Raw genomic sequence first — 22,857 nt, forward strand, 5'->3', positions numbered from 1 at the left:
GTGATCTCCATATCTGTCAGGTTCACGACAGAAGTTTAACTAAGCCTGCCACTGTATGTTGACCAAACGGGCAGAAAACAATTGATCTGGCATGTGATCGAATAATCTAGATAATAATCTAATAATCTATCATAGAGAGTTTATTATATACTTATTAACAAATGTCTCTCGGACCTGAAGTATAATTGGTCATAAGACTATAAGCAAACAAGTAATGTCCACACGGTTAGGGAAAACTCTGTGTCCCTGCTCTCTTTCCGTATAGAGGTTATACAAGTAGTAGTCCACCTCCTACACCTCCTAAGAGAACTATGAGGGAGAGAAAATGCACGGGTGATTAGGAATGGTGCCGTGGCGGTTTTTATGTAAACTCACCTCGCCCCAACCCGTCCTCGTGTGTTCAAATTGACTTTGTCTTGTGCCTCTGTTTGGCTAAAGCCATCCTGTTCGATGTTCAAAATATTTCATCAGACACTTTTAAAGACATATTATCTCTATAATCTTAATGTCTGGTTTTGTTAACGATACTGCTTTTATCAGTGGTTATCACGCTCTTGTTCATTTCCATAACACGATCAACCTCGTATCCATTGACCTTTCAACTATGTATTGATCTATTGTGTAAATAGCCTTAAATTAGGCTTGATTGACGGCAATATCTCAAGGACATAGTTGAAAATATTTTTGAAATGTATGGCTGTAATCCTCTTCCTGTGACACTCCACTATCGGCCTCCTTTTAATTTCTCTGCTCTCTTTTTCTCCACATGGATGTTGTATGCTGGGCCCTTTCATACTGTTTTCCAATTCCATTCTCCACGTCTCCGCAGTCCTAAAAGCTCCAGATGTACCAGAGGCAGCATCACGGCCTACGATAATCTCCCTGACCTATCACAGGCGCACGGCGCAGGACGTCTACCGTTACAGTGGTTGAACTCCAATCCCCCCCCAAAAAACGCACAACCCGCCAACAGGCAATGGCTTCCCCCCCCCCCAGAATGCGTCACTTCATAGGTGAATTAGGCCAAAGGAACATGGCAGTTATCTTTTCCTCACAGGGCCTGTATTGGGTAACTGTCCAACTGTTTATTGTGGAGAACAAAATACAACATTGCTAAAATGGGACTTCTGACAATCCAAAATGTCTGGGCCCTTCACTTATGGTCGCTATTACGTATCGGCCTCTCTTTGACCTGATATTTGCTTAACTGACAACTTGTATCTCACATCCTAGAATACGAGTGAAACCCCTCCTTTTGAGAGGATCAGCTCCTATTGTTTTGAGAGTCCCAGAATCCTTGTCGTTGCCCTTTGTCAACATTCCAGGCTCCTCCTGACAAAGCCTTCAACATACACAAAGAAGGTGTGCGGTTGGTTGTGAACACTCAACATTGAAAGCAATCAGACTGGCTTCGATTGCTTGTATCTATACAAGGATGTAAGGGATTGTTTTTCCCAACAGCGAGGCTGCTATCTAGGTGAGGGCAGAGCTTTCATTAAAACTTTAGCCCACTGCAAGATTAATGTGTGTAGTCTTGGGTGGTTTAATCTTCTAGTACTCTGGAGAGAGGGAGAGAAGAGATAGAGAGAGAGAGAGGGAGAGAGAGAGGGAGAGAGGGAGAGAGGGAGAGAGGGAGAGAGAGAGAGAGCTAGAGAGAGCTAGAGAGAGACAGAGAGAGAGAGAGAGAGAGAGAGAGAGAGAGAGAGAGAGAGAGAGAGAGAGAGAGAGAGAGAGAGAGAAAGAGAGAGAGAGAGAGAGAGAGGGAGAGGGAGAGAGAGACAGGGAGGGACAGAGAGCGAGATATAGAGAGGGAGAGACAGCCTCGCTGTTGGGAAAAACAATCCCTTACATCCTTGTACAGATACAAGCAATCGGAGCCAGTCTGATTGCTTTCAATGTTGAGTGTTCACAACCAACCGCACACCTGCCCTTTCGCACCATTGGTTAGAGCCTGTAAGTACGCATTTCACTGTAAGGTCTACACCTGTTGTATTCGGCGCACCTGACAAATAAACTTTGATTTGATTTGATTTGAGAGACAGAGAGAGATAGAGAGAGGGAGAGAGAGAGAGAGAGAGAGAGACAGACAGACAGAGAGAGACAGGAAGGGACAGAGAGTGAGGGAGAGAGACAGAGAGAGAGGGAGAGAGATATAGAGAGGGAGAGAGAGAGAGAGAGACAGAGAGCGACAGGGAGGGACAGGGAGGGACAGAGAGAGAGGGAGAGAGAGAGAGAGAGAGAGAGACAGAGAGAGAGGGAGAGACAGAGAGAGACAGAGAGAGACAGGGAGGGACAGAGAGAGAGGGAGAGAGAGAGAGAGAGAGAGAGACAGTGAGAGAGGGAGAGACAGAGAGAGACAGGGAGGGACAGAGAGAGAGGGAGAGAGAGAGAGAGAGAGACAGTGAGAGAGGGAGAGACAGAGAGAGACAGAGAGAGACAGGGAGGGACAGAGAGAGAGGGAGAGAGAGAGAGAGAGAGAGACAGTGAGAGAGGGAGAGACAGAGAGAGACAGAGAGAGACAGGGAGGGACAGAGAGAGAGGGAGAGAGAGAGAGAGACAGGGAGGGACAGAGAGCGAGGGAGCGAGAGAGATGAGGGTGGTGATGGTGTCACTCAAACCCTTTTAATCACAGGTTTTATAATTAAAGATGGAAAAAGAGAGGGATGAGAGAAGGAGGCCCTTATGCTCAAGTGTCAATACAACTACACAATAAGAGAGTTATTTTAGGCTGAGTAAACGCAGCACAGGTTAGATGTGTGGTCTAGCGAGCCCTCCCTAGTTAACAAACAAACTAATTACAAAGTCTTTAATTAGCAGTGGTGTAAAGTACTTAAGTAAAAATACTTGAAAGTACTACTTAAGTCCTTTTTGGCGGGTATCTTCACTTTACTTTTTATATTTTTTACAAATTTTACTTTTTCTTCACTACATTCCTAAAGAAAATTAAGAACTTTTTACATCATACATTTTCCCTGACACCCAAAAGTACTCGTTATATATTGAATGCTTAGCAGGACAGAAAATTGTCTAATTCACACACTTATCAAGAGAACATCCCTGGTAATCCCTACTACCTCTGATCTGGAGGACTCACTAAACAGAGAACATCCCTGGTCATCCCTACTACCTCTGATCTGGAGGACTCACTAAACAGAGAACATCCCTGGTCATCCCTACTACCTCTGATCTGGAGGACTCACTAAACAGAGAACATCCCTGGTCATCCCTACTGCCTCTGATCTGGTGGACTCACTAAACACACATCCTTTGTTTGTAAGTGACGTCTGAGTGTTGGAGTGTTGGAGTGTTGGAGTGTTGGAGTGTTGGAGTGGCCCCTGGCTATCCGTAAAATAAAAAGGTTCCCTCTGGTTTGCTTAATATAAGGAATTTGAAAAGATTTATACTTTTACTTTTGATACTTAAGTATATTTAAAACCAAATACTTTAGACTTTTACTCAAGTATTATTTTATTGGGTGACTTACTTTCACTTTTACTTGATTCATTGTATATTAAGGTATCTTTACTTTTACTCAAGTATGACAATTGTGTACATTTTCTACCACTGGTAATTAGTTTGGGTGGGTGGGGCTTATGGTGGTGTGGGCTTATGGTCCCCAAAAGGCGAGGGAGCCCCAGAAGGCTAGGGAGCCCCAGAAGACTAGGGAGCCCCAGAAGGCTAGGGAGCCCCAAAAGGCTAGGGAGCCCCAGAAGGCTAGGGAGCCCCAAAAGGCTAGGGAGCCCCAAAAGGCGAGGGAGCCCCAGAAGGCTAGGGAGCCCCAAAAGGCTAGGGAGCCCCAAAAGGCGAGGGAGCCCCAGAAGGCTAGGGAGCCCCAAAAGGCTAGGGAGCCCCAGAAGGCTAGGGAGCCCCAGAAGACTAGGGAGCCCCAGAAGGTTAGGGAGCCCCAGAAGGCTCTGACTGCATGTGTAAGAATGGATGTGGGTATTCTGTTATTGTGTGACGCCCCATTCAAGTTGCCCAGCCCTGGTCTAGATGATCAGTCACGACTTCAGACCGCTGTAATGACAAGCACGACGAAATTCTGGAGGCAAAAAGTGGACCGTTTTATTACATTAAAATGTTCCATACACACTATTTCATATTGCTTCAGACATAAGTTACATGTTTTTCTCCCCCTGTTAGAATAAGTCCAGTTAAACAACTCTGTAACAAAATGTAGGTACAACATTTATGAAAATATACATTTCTCTAAACAGGTCAGTCCTGACCGTACAAAGAATAAGGTAGAAACATTCATTTCCAGTACTATTTGTTTTAAACATGTACGTTATTAAAAGTCATTCAAGTTACATACAATAATACCATATACTGGTTTCCATATGGACACATTCAAATATACTCTTTAAACTGGCATTCCAATATATCAAGTGGACTCAATGTCTTAGCAAAGATAGAGAAAATGTCAACATAATCACTGTAAAACACTCAAACAATTTGGTCATGATGTAAGTAAGTAAAAGCCTTAAAACATATGGACCATTGTCAACAGAACAGTACATCAAACTAAGATCTGAACTTTCTCAAATACACTATATGATATTTCTAGATTTAGATCGTTTTGCTTTGAAATATATAATAATTAAATATGTTAAAGCTTTAATACTGCTACTTACGTTCTTAAGTGGGCCAACGTTTCAACTGTTGAAAATAAGTATACATACAATTAGACAGAATAGCCCTTAAAAGGTTTATAGAAAACCAAAAACGCTAGTATCGACTGATGATATCCTTTCATTTCAACTCCGAATCCCTGTGACTATGTTAAACAAAGCCAAAAACCAACACCTGTTTAAAGAGCAAAGACAAACGATTATCAATACGACGAATAAATAACCCCCCCAAAAAATATTATCACCGGTATCTTTAGGAACATCGTTCCCGAATATCCTTCACAACGACCTGACGCTCACAAAACCTTGATAATCTAACACGTTTCAATACTTTCACCACATTGTGCCTAATAACACTTTTCTCTCTCTCTCTAAATGTTAAGACAATTGTTTTTTCACTGAAGGTAAAAGCTGTAAAACAGAAGACTGTTTAAGGCGTGGATACGTACAGTGAGATGCTACACTATACTGAGAAATTCATGAACCAGAAACTGCAGGTAAGGTTGGACCAGAGCTGTTAATATGTTAATACATGTATTTATAATCTCAAACTCAACACTGCCACTAAAGTACCTTAATCCTCAATTCTATATATATTTAAAAAAAAATTTTTGGGATCATTTAAATCAAATCAAATTGATTATGTATGCTAAATTAGTATATGTATCTGTATATGCTGTGTCTACGAATTCCCTGCAAATCTCAGTAGTCTATAGGAAAATAAAAGACGTTTCATAAACCAGGCACTCACTTTGATTGCATGAAGCAAACATAACATTTTAAGGAGTTGCACGAATTACAGCAGCCAAAAGAGATATGTACATACACTACCGTTCAAAAGTTTGGGGTAACTTCGAAATGTCCTTGTGTTGTTGAAAGAAATGCAAAAAAAAAATGTGTCCATTAAAATAACATCAAATTGATCAGAAATAAAGTGTAGGTATTGTCAATGTTGTAAATGACTATTGTAGCTGGAAACGGCTGATTTTTTAATGGAATATCTACATACAGTAGGCGTACAGAGGTCTATTATCAGCAACAGTGAAGAGGCGACCCCCGTGATACTGGCCTTCTAGGCAGAGTTGCACAGAAAAAGCCATATCTCAGACTGGCCAATAAAAATAAAATATTAAAATTGTCAAAAGAACACAGACACTGGACAGAGGAACTTTGCCTAGAAGGCCAGCATCTCGGAGTTGCCTCTTCACTGTTGACTTTGAGACTGGTGTTTTGCGGATACTATTTAATGAAGTTGCCAGTTGAGGACTTGTGACTCATCTGTTTCTCAAACTAGACACTCTAATGTACTTGTCCTCTTGCTCAGTTGTGCACCGGGGTCTCCCACTCCTCTTTCTATTCTGGTTAGAGCCAGTTTTACGAAATCTTCAGTTTCTTGGAAATTTCTCGCATGGAATAGCCTTCATTTCTCAGAACAAGGATAGACTGACGAGTTTCATTAGAAGTCCTTTGTTTCTCGCCATTTTGAGCCTGTAATCGAACCCACAAACGCTGATGCTCCAGATACTCAACTAGCCTAAATAAGTTTTATTGCTTCTTTAATCAGGACAACAGTTTACAGCTGTGATAACACAATTACAAAAGGGTTTTCTAATGATCAATTAGCCTTTTAAAATGATAAACTTGGATTAGCTAACACAACATGCCATTGGAACACAGGAGTGATGGTTGCTGATAATGGGCCTCTGTACGCCTATGTAGATATTCCATAAAAAATCAGCTGTTTCCAGCTACAATAGTCATTGACAACATTAACAATGTCTACACTGTATTGCTGATCAATTTCATGTGATTTTAATGGACAGAAAATGCGCTTTTCTTTCAAAAACAAGGACATTTCGAAGCGACCCCATGCTTTTGAACGGTGGTGTATATAGTTTAATGTTCAGTACGTATGATTTAATTAAACATAAATAAATACACATTTCTTAACAACGACATTATGGCTTAATATGCACAACGCAAAGAAAGTAACACACGTACAAAGAAAATTGGTAAAGCTAACCCGAAATTACTTTGGAAATGTAAAACGGAGAAATGTAAATATCGACATTGTTCTTCAAATGAAAAAGGAAAAAAATTATGTCAAACCAATACATTAAATATATTTTATAACATATATAAAATAAAATTAAAACCATAAAAAACGACTTGGATTCTAACAGTCATCGTGTGAAGAAAATGAATAATCTAACACCATATAGGTTGTAGTAATACATGACTTGAGTGCAGCGTTATAGTAGCAGCCAGCATATAGTAAACTACACAGAGGACATCTGCAGCTGAATCAGGTGGCTGTAAACAAGGGTCAACTGTAACCCCCCCCCCCCCCCCCCCCACCCCCTTCATTGCAACAGTTCACTCTTTTTGGTGGGAGTGGTGGTCTCTGGCTCCCCTGAGTCAGAGACATTGATGGGGCTATCCCTGGAGAAGACCTCAGTGGACTCCCTCCACACGCAGTCGGCGATGGTCTTGAAGGTGTGGTTGCCGCACTTGGGCCTTACCTTCTGCGAGGCGTTGTTGACGATCTGCCGGCTGTTGGACGTGGCAATCTTGATCTTGAGTGCGGCATCCACGCGGTCCACCACCGTGTATGTGCTGATGCTGCCGTCCTCGAAGCCGATGATGATGTTGAGTGCCCGCTGGGACAGGCAGAGGAAGGTGGGCGTCTTGTAGAGGGAGCATGTTCCGATGCTCTTTCCATCTGCCAGACGCATCACGATCAGGTTGGACACTACACCCGCTTCGTCATCTTCATCGCAGTTCCGGAAGCAGATGTAGACCAGGTAGCGCCCGTCCCTGGACAGCTTCTGCCGCCAGATGATACCGGCGGCGTGAACAAGCCTCAGCTTTCCGCTGTGAAGGTCCAACACGTTAATGTTCTCGTCGCCCTTGGAGACAATACCCAGTTTCCCATTTGGTGAAATCTGGAAGTCTTCCAGGTTTTTGAGGAAGTTAGTAGGCAGCTGGACGCGTCTGCAGACTGACTCGTCCGCCACGCTCCATATAAACACAGTCTCTGTCGATGTAATGAAGACCACGAAGTCAGGGCAGTCGGGAATAAGCTTGAAGTTGACAATGCTAATGCCGTCGTCACAGACAAACTTCTTAGAAATACTGCCTGACCAGAGGCTGACAGCGAGCAGCTTGTTTTTAGTAGTTCCCACTAGGAAGGTGTTTGCGGTGGTGATCAGTGCGTTCTGGAGGGTCACCAGTATGTTGCACACTTTGTGTCCGGTGGCCAGCCTCCAGACTCGGGAGCAGTTTTGTTCGCAGAGGGACACCACAAACTGGTCGTTGTGGGTCATCAGGAGCTGGGATATCTTCTGTCCGTTGATGCGGAAAATGTTTTCGCCAGTGGCCGTGTGCCAGATGTACTGGCTGCACTTGTCATCCGACGTCACCATGAGATCCCCGGAGGAGGTCAGGACACAGTTCTCCACCAAGCCCTCGTGCTTGAAGACAGTCTCGATGAAGCCCGTGCTGAAGTTCCACTTGTGGATGGCTTCGGAGCCATCCATGGTGAACACAAAGTCTTCCCTTCCAGAAAGCTGTAAACTCTGGATCCTCTTACCTGTTTTGTCGATGTTGGACATGGCGGTGATGATGTCAATGTCCCAGACAGATAGCACTCCACTGCTGGCAACAGACAGGAGCAGGTTGTGGTGGGTGGACTTGATGAGTTTAATGATGGCCCCAGAGATCTCAATCAGACTGGCCATGCACTGCCCGCTGTCCCTCCTCCACACAAATATGGACGACGTGTTCTCCATGGAGGCCACGATACTTTGGCCATTTTTGGAGAGGACTGCTGCCACGAAACGCTCAGCGCGCTTGGCCTTGAACTTCTCTGCCATCTTCCACAATTTGGTGTCCAGGACCTCGATGCTCTTGTCTTTGCAGATGAGGATGGAGCGCTGGTCCTCTGACAGCTCAATGCCCACCACCTCGCTCTCGTCCCCCCGGCAGTCGTAATCTTCCATCAGTCTGGGGTTGGTGATCTCTTTGGTGTTCCACACCGACAGGCTCCCCTCATTATCGATCATCACCATCTGGTGAATAGTGTCCAGGACCAAGATGGACTTGACGAATCCCCCGGAAAACTCGGACGTGACCGTGGCTAGTTTGTCCCCGGTGCCCAGATGGAAGATGGACGTGGTGTTGAGATACTGACCACAGAAGGCATACATTCCATCCGGGGAGCATTGGACGCAGGTGACCTCGTACCAGCAGTGGAACTGGTAGAGGGGCCAGCCGTAGAGCAGATCGATCACATTAACGTCTTTACTGGCCTCTAGCCAGGCCAAGGCATGATGGCTGGCCAGTGTGAATCCGTTGATGAAAGCCACCCCTCCCGTGATACCACAGTGCTTAGAGCCCTTGATGTCTACTTCGGACAGCAGGCAGGACTTATGGTTGTCATAAATGAGCAGCGTATTCTTGGTGGTTGCCACGACCAGGTACTTCTCATCGCTTGTTAGTCTGATCCCCAAGACAACCGAGCGGGCCGTGTCTATCTGCCGGAGGAGCTGCCTGCTCTCCACGTCCCATGTGCTGACGGACCCGTCGTCCAGGGCCACGAGGACAATGTTGGGGGCTAGGGTGGGCAGGATCTCCACTATCTGCATGTAGCTGGAGCACAGCGGCAGCCTTTCAGGGCTGTAGGTGACGTCCATGGAGGAGTGGAGGGGCACGATGGAGCAGTACTTGGGGCCGTCCTTGTCGCACTCCAGGAGGAGGTGTCGAAGCTTTGGTAGGGAGGTTACCACGGGGAGGAGCCTCTGCTGCAGCTCTGCAGACAGGGACGCCGGGTTTTTCATCACTTTGACCTTGATGCTGCGCAGCGTGGCGGCCAAGAACTTGAGCTCTTTCTCCTGGGAGTAGCTGTAAGCTACGTCGATGTCGGTCAGCGCCTTCTCAAACTGCCCTATCTTGATCATGGTGTAAAGCCAACTGAAGTTCATGATGACCCCGTACATGAGGTCGTCCGTGCGGCCACTCCGAGTCAGGTGGTAGAGGAGCTCTGTCATCTTCCTGTGGTTGACGAAGAAGATGTCAGGCTCGAGGAGGTTGCACTGGAACACCCAGGGCTGCTCAGGGGTCTGCCTGTCGTAGGAGTACTTCTCGGCGGATGCTTCTTTGTGGGACGGCTGCTGGGGGTGGGGGTTCTTGTGTTGGGAGATGTTGAGCGAGGCAAAGTGGTTGTTGTCGCAGTGGAAGATCTTTTTCCTGCCGCCCGACCACGCCCCCAGGAAGTACTCGGCCAGGAGGCTGTGCATCTGGTGCACGTCCTCCTCATTGCTAAGATACAGCTTCTGGGCGATGAGGTGCAGATGTCTATTGGCCCACACCATCAGGGTAACGTTTCTCACCTGCCTCTCCACCAGGTACCCCTCCAGTTCCTCTTTCAACCTCGCCACCAGGTCATAGGAGATCCTCAGCGGGTTTTTTAGATTTGAACTGACCATGATATCTCCCAGCACACTGTTATCCAGTGACAAAATATCCTCCAGCTCTACCTCCGTTAAGCCCGCCTTGGCCATGGTAATGTATCCCAGCGCCCTGAACACGAACCGCTGCCCCAGCTTGTTCTCCACCGAGTAGAAGAGCTGCTCAATGCTCTCGTGCACGGTGGAGCACAGCGAACGGTCGTCCACGTCCTTGTGCGAGCGCCAGTGTACCACCTCCCGGTAGACGAGGTTGACGAACATGGGTAGCGTGCACTTGGCCAGCGCTTCATTGACATAGATCTGCTGTCCCGAGGTCACCTTCCTCTTCAACCCCAGCAGCTGCTGCTTCAGTGTTTGACTACAGGTCTTACGGTCACGCTGCACCAGCTCTACGTAGCGTCCTTCATCATGGATCAAACAGCGGAGCTTTTGGAGGATTCCGTGCTTGTTGGGTAATGTTGAGACAACGATGCGGACAGTGCGAGGCAGGTGGGCGGGAAGCCACCACAGCTTGCGGGCCTCGTCGGCCTCTGAGAGCTGCTCCAGCGCATCCAGGATGATGACCAGGGGCCGTTGGAAGGAGGACTCCCCCAGGAGGTTGACTAGCAGCTCCGTCATCTCCTGGATCTTGTTGGGCAGGAAGTGGATGAGGCAGCGGTAGTTAATGGCGATCTGCTCGCAGATGCTCTGGAGGAGGGTGCGCAGGTTTGTGGCAAACTCTGAGGAGCCCACGAAGCGGACGATGACCACCGGGTCTGTCTCGGGGCCCATCTCCGTCTGGAGCCACGTGTAGGCCTGGAAACGACAAAGAGAGAGAGAAAAGAGATTTAGTCACTTTTTTCAAGGATAGTTGTCTTACATGAAGGAGCTCTGTGAAGAGATGCGTAATACACAACTCATAGAGAGGAAACATACAAGGCCATGTGTTCAATAACGGATTGCATTTATAAAACAGTTTTCAAAGCTTCAAAGCCTCTCAAAGCGCGTTCCACTGTAAGGGAAGGGTTATCAAAACTGAAAAAGCTTGGTGAAAAAAATTATATATATAGTTTTGTCGTTCATTTTGTGTTATTATGTAATTTCTAATTTGCGCTAGCTTTTTGCAATCATTTTTACCCAATCCATATTTACTCTGTGTGACTTACAGAAGACAACATAAAGCTCTACTAAAGTGGAAGGAGCTAGAATGGCTATTCGGAAAGCACTGGGCGTGATGTGATGCCAAGGTTAGAGCAGTGTACAGAGGACAGAGGTCTGTTTCAATACCAGGTATTCTGTCTCCTGGGGACATATACTTTACAAATAAAACCGCATGAATGTGAACTCAGTTTGTAGAGTTGATACATTATTCAAGAGATCCTGTGAACATTTTAAGCTGTCCTCTCCTCGCCAAGGCCATGAGGTAAACAGAAAAACAACAAGCGAAAATGTAAACATTTTCAAGAGTTAGATAGACGTAGCCTGATCCCAGATCTGAGGAGGACTGGCCAGTCAGGTGCCCAGTGCATATCTCAGATATGTGAGTCTAACAATGCCTGATCCCAGATCTGTTTGTGCTTTAGTCTACTTCATTGTCAAGTCAAATCATGTTTTGCACGAGAATTCTACAAGGAGTTGGCATGAGTGCAGAAACGAACTGGCAGCCATGCAGGCTGAGATAGAAGTATCCAATGACTTTCCCAACATGAGAAATATTTCATGAATCAGTGTTGCTCCCTGTTTCCCTTGTTTCATACATATTTATAGTTTCATTCAATAATTCACCAAGGCCCCCTGCTGTGATTCCTAGAATCCTTCCTAGACTATAGCAGTGTGTGTGTGTGTATGTGTGTTAGTGTGGGTGTGTGTGTGTGTTAGTGCGGGTGTGTGTGTGTGTTAGTGCGGGTGTGTGTGTCTACATGTGGGACTGGGACTGTGTGGATTCTATTGTACGTGACACGCATGGCACGTAGAATCCAGGGGCCTCATTTCTGACCGTAAATGTCACACTAAATATCTATGTGCCAACTCCAAGGAGACCAGGTCTCAGAGCTCATCATGATGGATATAGAGTTAGCGACTAAAATCTGTGACAGTCTGTGACAGTCTGCTCTGGTCGACAGGCTGTCAACAGATCCCTCCCTCCCTCCCTCCCTCCCTCCCTCCCTCCCTCCCTCCCTCCCTCCCTCCCTCCCTCCCTCCCTCCCTCCCCCCACAGAAGCAGCAGGTAGAAGCAAATAAAGAAAAATGCTTTTATATCTACTATATCTAGCATTCTGTTCTATGTGACAACTCTGAGCAATCTATTTCACCTGTGATAAATGAACTGTCAACTGTGATATACTAGAGGTGAAGGAATCTATTATAAAGGTCAAGAAGCAGGGTAGAGCGGCATCGGGTGACTGCACTGTGTGGGCTCCCTTGCAACATGACCCTAACATGACCTGGGCAAACAGACGGCCCAGTAAGTGAACAGTGACCTGACCTGACCAACACACACACACACACACACACACACACACACACACACACACACACACACACACACACACACACACACACACACACACACACACACACACACACACACACACACACACACACACACACACACACACACACACACACACACACACACACACACACACACACACAAAGATAGGCACAAGTGCATAGTTGATGGATGGACTTACATGCAGCAAACTAACACAGCTGGATAATGCACGCGTAACGAGCAAATCGACACCCTTGCGTACTCTTACAGACAGACGCACTCGAGCAGACGAACACAGATAGACCCCAAAATGTACATTATCTCTCACACAAATGCCTGTTGTGATTGATAAAGCCTTTCATTTATTATTGCAACATCTAAACCAGGAAGTCCCAGGAAGTCCCATTAAGACCTAAAAGTCCCCCCCCCCTCAACAGTACAGTCAATCACCTGTTTGGCCACCTCGGCCAGCAGCAGTGTCTTCCCCGTGCAGGGCCCACCGTAGACCACCAGGGGGCTCATCCTACTCCCTGTAGACGGCAGCAGATACTCCTGCACCAGGTCCAGCGTCTCGCTCTTATAATCGTAGAAGGCCGAGAAGTTCTTACACAGGGAGAGGTGCTGAAGGATCTCGTCGTACAGGGGGTCGGTCTCTGTGTCAAAGTTCTGCTGGACCGTGGCCTGGATGATGTCCACCATATCCTCGTAGAACTGTTTACACAAGCCTTCCACGTAGTGGCTCTCCACTTCCTGGGAGTAGCCTAGTTTCATGTCGCAGTGCGTCACCGAGGAGTAGACGCGGAGGTTGGACGAGGCCACCACAGTGGGGATAAACTCGTCTCGCACTTTTAAAAGACGTTCGTAGGCTTCCTGGTTACGCATGACGCGGTCCTCGGCGACGACGATGTCCATGTACTTGGCCATCTCCGGGAGTTTGGCGTGCCGGTCGAAGTTGGAGATCTTGCGGATGTAGCAGACACACTTCTTGAGGAAGGCTGGCGTTTGTTTGCCCAAGGCGAAGTCCAGTTCATCCTCCAAGGCTGAAAAAACGGGAGAAAAACAAAAAACAAACAAACAATCAATTCAAAGTTAGAAACATTTTTGTCCTTGAAGAAACTTGCTATATAATATTTCTGAGGAGTTAGGCTAATCCACACGTGATTTGGAGTCTTACTATTGTTCAAAGTTATATGCGTTATTGTTTCTGAACCCACAGTACAGGCCTACTACTTTTCTAAGTAGCTTGAAAAAGGCTAGCACTGTGTTCTGTTGTGAGCTCCTAAGCTTGTCTTCAAAACAGACTTGGGAGATTTGCGAGTCTTTAAGTAAAGCCACACAGATTCTGGCAGTCTTTTTTAGCCTGCCTTTAGTCTGCGATTAGATATGTTTCCCCTAAGCCTTGTTTGAGGAGAAAGACGGTTGATACAATCACATAACCAGCATTGCAGCCTTATCACAGCCACCCCCCCCCCCCCTCTCTCCTCCTCAAAGAGACAGTTCTACTGAAACTTTGCCAGCATCTCCCGTGTAGTATCGCCCACACTGCAGCGTGCTATAGAAGAGACGGTTAGAAAAGCCAGAGGGAAAAGAAGGGGGAGATAAATGCTGTTTGAAGCTCGGAATAGTCAATTAACTGGCATACTGAATGTTTTTCCCCCCCAGTACACATAAGCACTGGCTATGCCTTTGAACAAATCACACATAGAAATCCGCATGGTAATCAAGTAAAATGACTTTGTGTGAATTTGTGAATTTGTCCACAGCGTATATATGGCTCAGCAAGGGGAACATAGTTAGAGACAATCCCCAAAACTCTCTCTATATTCATTATAAAACAGGCTGTTGCTGCATCATTCTACTAGTACACTAGTAGTAGTATACTAGTAGTATACTAGTAGTATACTAGTATTCTATCATTCTTCTAGTACAAACACCTAGCCTACAAAAGAAACCACAGTGGTCACCCATGATACCAATGTCCCACAAAACTCAACAAACATTTTTGCAAGGTACATCAGCCTAGAAAGGCTACAGAGATATGCCAGAGAAACACCTTGCAGACACAGGGAATATACTAACTTTCTCTTTCACCCTCAAAAAGGGTGATAGTGTCCAATTCAATCAGTGATGATTACATTCACCCAAAATGGAGTGACTTTTGGTGTAATTAGACCCAATTTGGAACACTTTTGGAGCCCTCTAGGGCAGACCTACTTTAAATTGTAAACACAGAGAGATATTTTTTTTAAAGGGGCTATATCTAGTCTGCATGTGTCGGTTTATCTCCGTGTTCCGTATCTGTAGAAACTCTCTGATGGTACATTGGCTCATGAGGAAAACGGATTGCTACCACAAAATCATCATAATAACTATATTTAACTAAAGCCTTCCCCAGTTAAATGTTTTAGGAGGTCAAATGAACACACACACATATCTTGGTTGTACAATATAGCTCAGTAAAACAAGAAAACGCCACAACACTAAATAACACAATATACTATACTGAGTTTGATGGTATAACACCATAGAAGAAGAAGAAGAAGAAGAAGAAGAAGAAGAAGAAGAAGGAGAAGAAGAAGAAGAAGAAGAAGGAGAAGAAGAAGAAGAAGAAGAAGAAGAAGAAGGAGAAGAAGAAGAAGAAGAAGAAGAAGAAGAAGAAGAAGAAGAAGAAGAAGAAGAAGAAGAAGAAGAAGAATGAGAAGAAGAAGAAGAAGGAGAAGAAGAAGAAGAAGAAGAAGAAGAAGAAGAAGGAGAAGAAGAAGAAGAAGAAGAAGAAGAAGAAGGAGAAGAAGAAGAAGAAGAAGAAGAAGAAGAAGAAGGAGAAGAAGAAGAAGAAGGAGAAGAATGAGAAGAAGAAGAAGAAGGAGAAGAAGAAGAAGAAGAAGAAGAAGAAGAAGAAGAAGGGGACAGGAGAAAGGAGAAGAAGAAGGGGACAGGAGTAGCCTTCATACCAGAGCAGAGGAATTTCTTGGCCTGAGGTGGCTTCATGGTGCCCTTCTCCTGGAGCTGCAGGACAGACCTACGGAAGATCCCCTTGATCTCCCCAGACACGTTCCTCCACGCCTTGTCGTTCTTCAGCTTGGCTGCACTGCTCGACTCCATCTGTAGAAGACAGGGAGATAAAGGGAGGTTTTTTAATGTTGGAATTGATGCACAGTTCAGCTTTTTGTTGTTGTTGTTGGAACATATAGAGTAGATTAAACAATAAGTAACTAGCTCGATTGGTATGCTTTTGATTTTCAGACGGCAGTCTTAACAAAGCCAGAGACCTACTGTATACAGCTCTTTTTTTGACAAGGGAAAAAGGAAGGAACTTATAGATAAGTTGGTAAATGGTAGAAACTGTTGAAGTTTCGACAAATCGACAAATCGATGCAATATAGTGCATCGTCTCCACAACCTGACTGGACCACACAGACATATAGAGAACGTCTATATCTGCTGATACCAATAGAACTACAGTAGATATCCTTGGAGAGCAGTGGAGGCTGGTGAGGGGAGGACGGCTCATAATAATGGCTGGAACGGAGCGAATGGAACGGCATCAAACACCATAGAAACCATAGAAACCATGTGTTTGATGTATTTGATACCGTTCCACTGATTCCGCCTCCAGTCATTACCACGAGCCCGTCCTCCCCAATTAAGGTGCCACCAACCTCCTGTGCTGGAGACAGGAAGTTAATGAGATTCACGAGAGAAGGTTCCAGGATGCCAACTGTGCTGTTTTCCTCCATCAAACCTCCAACCAAGAGGAAGAGCCGCATTGAGTGACACAAGCGCTAAATGTTCAGCTAGCCAAACATGCTAAAAGCTAGTACTGTAGTGACAAGGTGACCGTCACACAGGCACGCACAAACATTCAGCTACCCGTTACAGTGTATTTATAATGCTTAACTCAACTAACTAGCCTAGCACTGTAGTTATATGGGGACTGCGACAGCTGCACGGAGAGCTGCAGATATGTTTACTGCTTAGTGCCGACTCACAGTAAGATTTACAAAGCTTTTAAGAAAACGCAAGGTGAATCTTTATAGGTCTCACACTTTCCACTAGAACTTTCCACCAGAACAACACATTCTAACGGGAGAAGCAACTTGATGTCCAGACGTTTTGAGAGAGCTGTTTCCAGGTGACTTTTACTGGCCAATATTACGAGTGCTTTAAAAAAGCCCTTTTTGTGAATGTGAAGGGCATGCATCCAAGCATAACAGTTTGACTAAAACAGAGCAGAAAAGCTCCCTTTTCCAATGTAAATATGATACTGAACACTGATATTGACACTAAAGATCCTTACTGTCGTTTTATTTTCTGTAATTTGAAATAGATTTCCAAGTCTTTTTGTAAATGATTGTAAAGCCCAATTTGTCTGTCCATATTTTTTAATTTCGCTGACTTTACTGATGTGGTTGTCCCACCTAGCTATCTTAATAAGATGAATGCACGAACTGTAAGTCGCTCTGGATAATAACGTCGACTGAATATGGATGTTTCAGTATCTTGGGCTAGTCTCACTGAGACCGACCTACTCAGTCTTTTTCCATATGATCCGAGAGAACAGTGGAGGCTGGTGGGAGGAGCTATAGGAGGACAGTGGAATGGTATCAAACACATCACACACATGGGAAACCACGTTTGACTCCGTTCCGTGTCTTTCCTTCCTGCCATTACGATGAGACTGTTCTCCTATAGCTCCTCCCACCAGCCTCCACTGCAAGAGAACCTGGCCGACGGCCATTCCAGAACAACTGGGTCTGAGCATATGTTCTGTAGGTTTTTTTTGAGGCAGAAGGTTTCAGATCTTACTGAGTTCTGGTAGTTCTTCAACATCTGGGCTTTGGGTTTGAGGTAGTAGGCCGGCGGCACGGAGTTCTCGTCTCGACAGTACCACTCCTCCAGGATGTGCGTGTCTAGCCCCGCCTCCACCGCAGCGTCCAGGATCATCTCAAACTCTGGAGCTTCCACCTCCCCCGGCACGCGGATACTGCCATACTTCTCTCCCACCAGCCCCTGGGGGGGGAAGAAAGAAAGACAGAGAGAGGTAGAAGGGTCATCATCATCATCATCATCATCATCGCTTGACTTTCTATGATTATTGGTTTTCAAGGTTTCTAGTTGCTCTCAGTCTTGGAGGATCTTTGAGGCAATTTATGATTTTCACATTAAAGTGCTCATTGAAGTGCTTACGACAGCCTTTCATTTGTTTCCTGTTCCTGTTTACCCGGGCTGCTATCTGCCAGGCACGTGGGTGTACACACACACACACGCACGCACGCACACACGCACGCACACGCACGCACGCACGCACACACGCACACACACACACACACACACACACACACACACACACACACACACACACACACACACACCGAGGCAGAGTGAGTGGTGTGCTGAGTCTATGAGGGTTGTATTGTTTTAATTGGTCTGTGTTCCCTCTCAGTGTGTGGGTGGTTGCTTTGAATGGACATCAATGGAACGTAATGAAAATAACGGGAGTGTGGGTCGGTTCTACGGTCAGTGGAGGCTGCTGAGGGGAGGACGGCTCATTAATAATGCCCGGAGTGGAGTGAATGGAATGGTATCAAACGGTATCATAACCTGATGAAGACAGATTAGGTTATTAAATTATTGCATCTGAGCTCCTAGAGTGTGAGGCTCAAGTTTTCTACATCACTAGCCAGCACCTCTCCTAAACAGGTGTTCTACTCTGCTAGCCAGCACCTCTCCTAAACAGGTGTTCTACTCTGCTAGCCAGCACCTCTCCTAAACAGGTGTTCTACTCTGCTAGCCAGCACCTCTCCTAAACAGGTGTTCTACTCCGCTAGCCAGCACCTCTCCTAAACAGGTGTTCTACTCTGCTAGCCAGCACCTCTCCTAAACAGGTGTTCTACTCCGCTAGCCAGCACCTCTCCTAAACAGGTGTTCTACTCCGCTAGCCAGCACCTCTCCTAAACAGGTGTTCTACTCTGCTAGCCAGCACCTCTCCTAAACAGGTGTTCTACTCTGCTAGCCAGCACCTCTCCTAAACAGGTGTTCTACTCCGCTAGCCAGCACCTCTCCTAAACAGGTGTTCTACTCTGCTAGCCAGCACCTCTCCTAAACAGGTGTTCTACTCTGCTAGCCAGCACCTCTCCTAAACAGGTGTTCTACTCTGCTAGCCAGCACCTCTCCTAAACAGGTGTTCTACTCTGCTAGCCAGCAACTCTCCTAAACAGGTGTTCTACTCTGCTAGCCAGCACCTCTAATAAACAGGTGTTCTACTCTGCTAGCCAGCACCTCTCCTAACCAGGTGTTCTACTCTGCTAGCCAGCACCTCTCCTAAACAGGTGTTCTACTCTGCTAGCCAGCACCTCTCCTAAACAGGTGTTCTACTCTGCTAGCCAGCACCTCTCCTAAACAGGTGTGTGTTTCTTTCACCTCTAGATCAAACAGTATCAAACATTCCATGACACTCCATTCCAGCCATTATTATGAGCTGCCATCCCCTCAGCAGCCTCCGCTGTCGTCGCCACATGGAACAATGGAACTGACAATGTATGCACATATGAGATGAGGTTAAAGGTTGTTGTCAGGAATGCTATAATCTTCATCATTATCATCTTGAACAGTGACACCAGCATCATCACCACTCTCTCCCTATAATAATTTGGCCAGGGATACAAAATTATATAAAACCCAACCACTCACACATGCTTGATAGAATAATAGTATTTTAATCACATCTGTCTACCACGCTGAAATAATCTGCACTAACTAATTATCTTCTCACTCAAAACTAGGGTCGCAAAGGGAGGGGATATTACTCAAAACTTTGGAATTTTACCAGTAACTACCAGAATTTTGGTATCTTTCAAAACATTTCCAAACAAATCAAATCAAATGTTATTTGTCACATGCACCTGTAACGTCTGCTTCCATCTCACACTCTCAAACACGTAGATCCCCTGAACGCAGCTCACTCTTCAGATCCCAATCACCTGAATTCTGATCACCTATTCACACACCTGTATTTCATTATCACACACTATTTAATTCAGTTCGTTGCACTGCATGATTGTGGTGTATTGTTTGCTCTGTGACACACGTCTAGTCGGAGCTCTGTTTGTCCTGTAATCTAATCCTCCTGTGTATGATAGTTTTGGCCTGCCTCACTAACAACGCCTTTTGCCTATTCCCTGCCTGTACTTTAGCCTATCAGATTTCCTGTTATCAACCTATTGTCTGATTTCCCGGACAACGTTCTTAGCCTTTTCCCTGCCTGTACTGTTTCCTTTTTGGACTCCCTGTGTATGACCTTCTGCCTGTCCCTGGACCCGGCTACCTGCCTCCTCCTGTGTATGACCTTCTGCCTGTCTCTGGACCCGGCTACCTGCCTCCTCCTGTGTATGACCTTCTGCCTGTCCCTGGACCCGGCTACCTGCCTCCTCCTGTGTGTGACCTTCTGCCTGTCCCTGGACCCGGCTACCTGCCTCCTCCTGTGTGTGACCTTCTGCCTGTCCCTGGACCCGGCTACCTGCCTCCTCCTGTGTGTGACCTTCTGCCTGTCCCTGGACCCGGCTACCTGCCTCCTCCTGTGTGTGACCTTCTGCCTGTCCCTGGACCCGGCTACCTGCCTCCTCCTGTGTGTGACCTTCTGCCTGTCCCTGGACCCGGCTACCTGCCTCCTCCTGTGTGTGACCTTCTGCCTGTCCCTGGACCCGGCTACCTGCCTCCTCCTGTGTATGACCTTCTGCCTGTCCCTGGACCCGGCTACCTGCCTCCTCCTGTGTATGACCTTCTGCCTGTCCCTGGACCCGGCTACCTGCCTCCTCCTGTGTGTGACCTTCTGCCTGTCCCTGGACCCGGCTACCTGCCTCCTCCTGTGTGTGACCTTCTGCCTGTCCCTGGACCCGGCTACCTGTCTCCTCCTGTGTGTGACCTTCTGCCTGTCCCTGGACCCGGCTACCTGCCTCCTCCTGTATGTGACCTTCTGCCTGTCCCTGGACCCGGCTACCTGCCTCCTCCTGTGTATGACCTTCTGCCTGTCCCTGGACCCGGCTACCTGCCTCCTCCTGTGTATGACCTTCTGCCTGTCCCTGGACCCGGCTACCTGCCTCCTCCTGTGTGTGACCTTCTGCCTGTCCCTGGACCCGGCTACCTGCCTCCTCCTGTGTATGACCTTCTGCCTGTCCCTGGACCCGGCTACCTGCCTCCTCCTGTGTGTGACCTTCTGCCTGTCCCTGGACCCGGCTACCTGCCTCCTCCTGTGTATGACCTTCTGCCTGTCCCTGGACCCGGCTACCTGCCTCCTCCTGTGTATGACCTTCTGCCTGTCCCTGGACCCGGCTACCTGCCTCCTCCTGTGTATGACCTTCTGCCTGTCCCTGGACCCGGCTACCTGCCTCCTCCTGTGGTCCTTTACAACACCTGCGCTTGAAACCAGCTCTCTGTCTCCCATTGTGTTCATTACAGCACCGAACACAACAGGGTTAGTGTGAAACTGTGAAATCCTTACTTACAAGCCCTTAACCAACAATGAAGTTCAATAAATAGAGTTCTGAAAATATTTACGAAATAAACTAAAGATAAAAAAATGTAAAATCAAAAAGTAACACAAGAAAAGTACATAACAATAATGAGGCTATATACAGGGGGCTATATATCTAGTGGCCTTTTTTGGGTGTGTCAGATTATCACCGATGTGTGTAATGATCTCTGGCCCTCTGTGTGGCCTTATCACATCAAATATATTAAATAATTAATTAGGATGATTTTTTTTTTAAGGGACAAAGCTTTCAAACAAAATAAATATAAACCATCAACATAGTGAATGTGGTATTTAATATGAGGGTTTCCACATGAAACCATTTATATCATTATTTTATATATATATATTTTACACACTTATATACACTGCCTTTGGAAAGTATTCAGACCCTTTACTTAATAGTTTGTTGAAGCACATTTGACAGTGATTACAGCCTTGAGTCTTCTTGGGTATGACGCTACAAGCTTGGCACACCTGTATTTGGGGATTTTCTCCCATTCTTCTCTGCAGATCCTCTCAAGCTCAGTCAGGTTGGATGGGGAGAGTTGCTGCACAGCTATTTTCAGGTCTCTCCAGAAGGGTGCGATTGGCTTCAAGTCCGGGCTCTGGCTGGGCCACTCAAGGACATTCAGAGGCTTGCCCCAAAGCCACTCCTGTGTTGTCTTGGCTGTGTGCTTAGGGTCGTTGTCCAGTTGGAAGGTGAACCTTCGCCCCAGTCTGAGGTCCTGAGTGCTCTGGAGCAGGTTTTCATCAAGGATCTCTCTGTACTTTGCTCCGTTCATCTTTGCCTTGATCCTGACTAGTCTCCCAGTCCCTGCCGCTGAAAAACATCCCCACAGCATGATGCTCCCACCACCATGCTTCACTGTAGGGATGGTGCCAGGTTTCCTCCAGATCAGGGTTGGGCTGTTGGGGGTACTGGAGGACCAGGGTTGGGCTGTTGGGGGTACTGGAGGACCAGGGTTGGGCTGTTGGGGGTACTGGAGGACCAGGGTTGGGCTGTTGGGGGTAATGGAGGACCAGGGTTGGGCTGTTGGGGGTACTGGAGGACCAGGGTTGGGCTGTTGGGGGTACTGGAGGACCAGGGTTGGGCTGTTGGGGGTACTGGAGGACCAGGGTTGGGAAACACTGTTGAAGGTACTGGAGGACCAGGGTTGGGAAACACTGTTGGGGGTACTGGAGGACCAGGGTTGGGAAACACTGTTGGGGGTACTGGAGGACCAGGGTTGGGAAACACTGTTGGGGGTACTGGAGGACCAGGGTTGGGCTGTTGGGGGTACTGGAGGACCAGGGTTGGGAAACACTGTTGGGGGTACTGGAGGACCAGGGTTGGGAAACACTGTTGGGGGTACTGGAGGACCAGGGTTGGGAAACACTGTTGGGGGTACTGGAGGACTAGGGTTGGGAAACACTGTTGGGGGTACTGGAGGACCAGGGTTGGGAAACACTGTTGGGGATCCTGGAGGACTTGGGTTGGGAAACACTGTTGGGGGTACTGGAGGACTTGGGTTGGGAAACACTGTTGGGGGTACTGGAGGACCAGGGTTGGGCTGTTGGGGGTACTGGAGGACCAGGGTTGGGCTGTTGGGGGTACTGGATGACCAGGGTTGGGCTGTTGGGGGTACTGGAGGACCAGGGTTGGGAAACACTGTTGGGGGTCCCAGAGGACCAGGGTTGAGAAACACTGTTGGGGGTACTGGAGGACTAGGGTTGAGAAACACTGTTGGGGGTACTGGAGGACCAGGGTTGGGAAAC

At 46.9% G+C, this 22,857-nt stretch overlaps 1 protein-coding gene across 1 annotated transcript in view; it reads right to left on the bottom strand.

The window, feature by feature from the left end:
• Window positions 1-6,994: 6,994 nt before the first annotated feature.
• Window positions 6,995-22,857, bottom strand: part of LOC139534704 (NACHT and WD repeat domain-containing protein 2) — a 90,201-nt gene continuing 74,338 nt past the window's right edge. The window contains exons 4-7 of the mRNA XM_071334087.1: window positions 17,379-17,582; window positions 15,524-15,674; window positions 13,023-13,612; window positions 6,995-10,894 (exon numbers count right to left, since the gene is read on the bottom strand). Of these exons, the coding sequence (XP_071190188.1) occupies window positions 6,995-10,894; window positions 13,023-13,612; window positions 15,524-15,674; window positions 17,379-17,582 (4,845 nt within the window). The remainder of the gene's footprint in view (window positions 10,895-13,022; window positions 13,613-15,523; window positions 15,675-17,378; window positions 17,583-22,857) is intronic.

This window comes from Salvelinus alpinus, chromosome 11, assembly GCF_045679555.1.
Source record: "Salvelinus alpinus chromosome 11, SLU_Salpinus.1, whole genome shotgun sequence".
Lineage (NCBI taxonomy): Eukaryota > Metazoa > Chordata > Actinopteri > Salmoniformes > Salmonidae > Salvelinus > Salvelinus alpinus.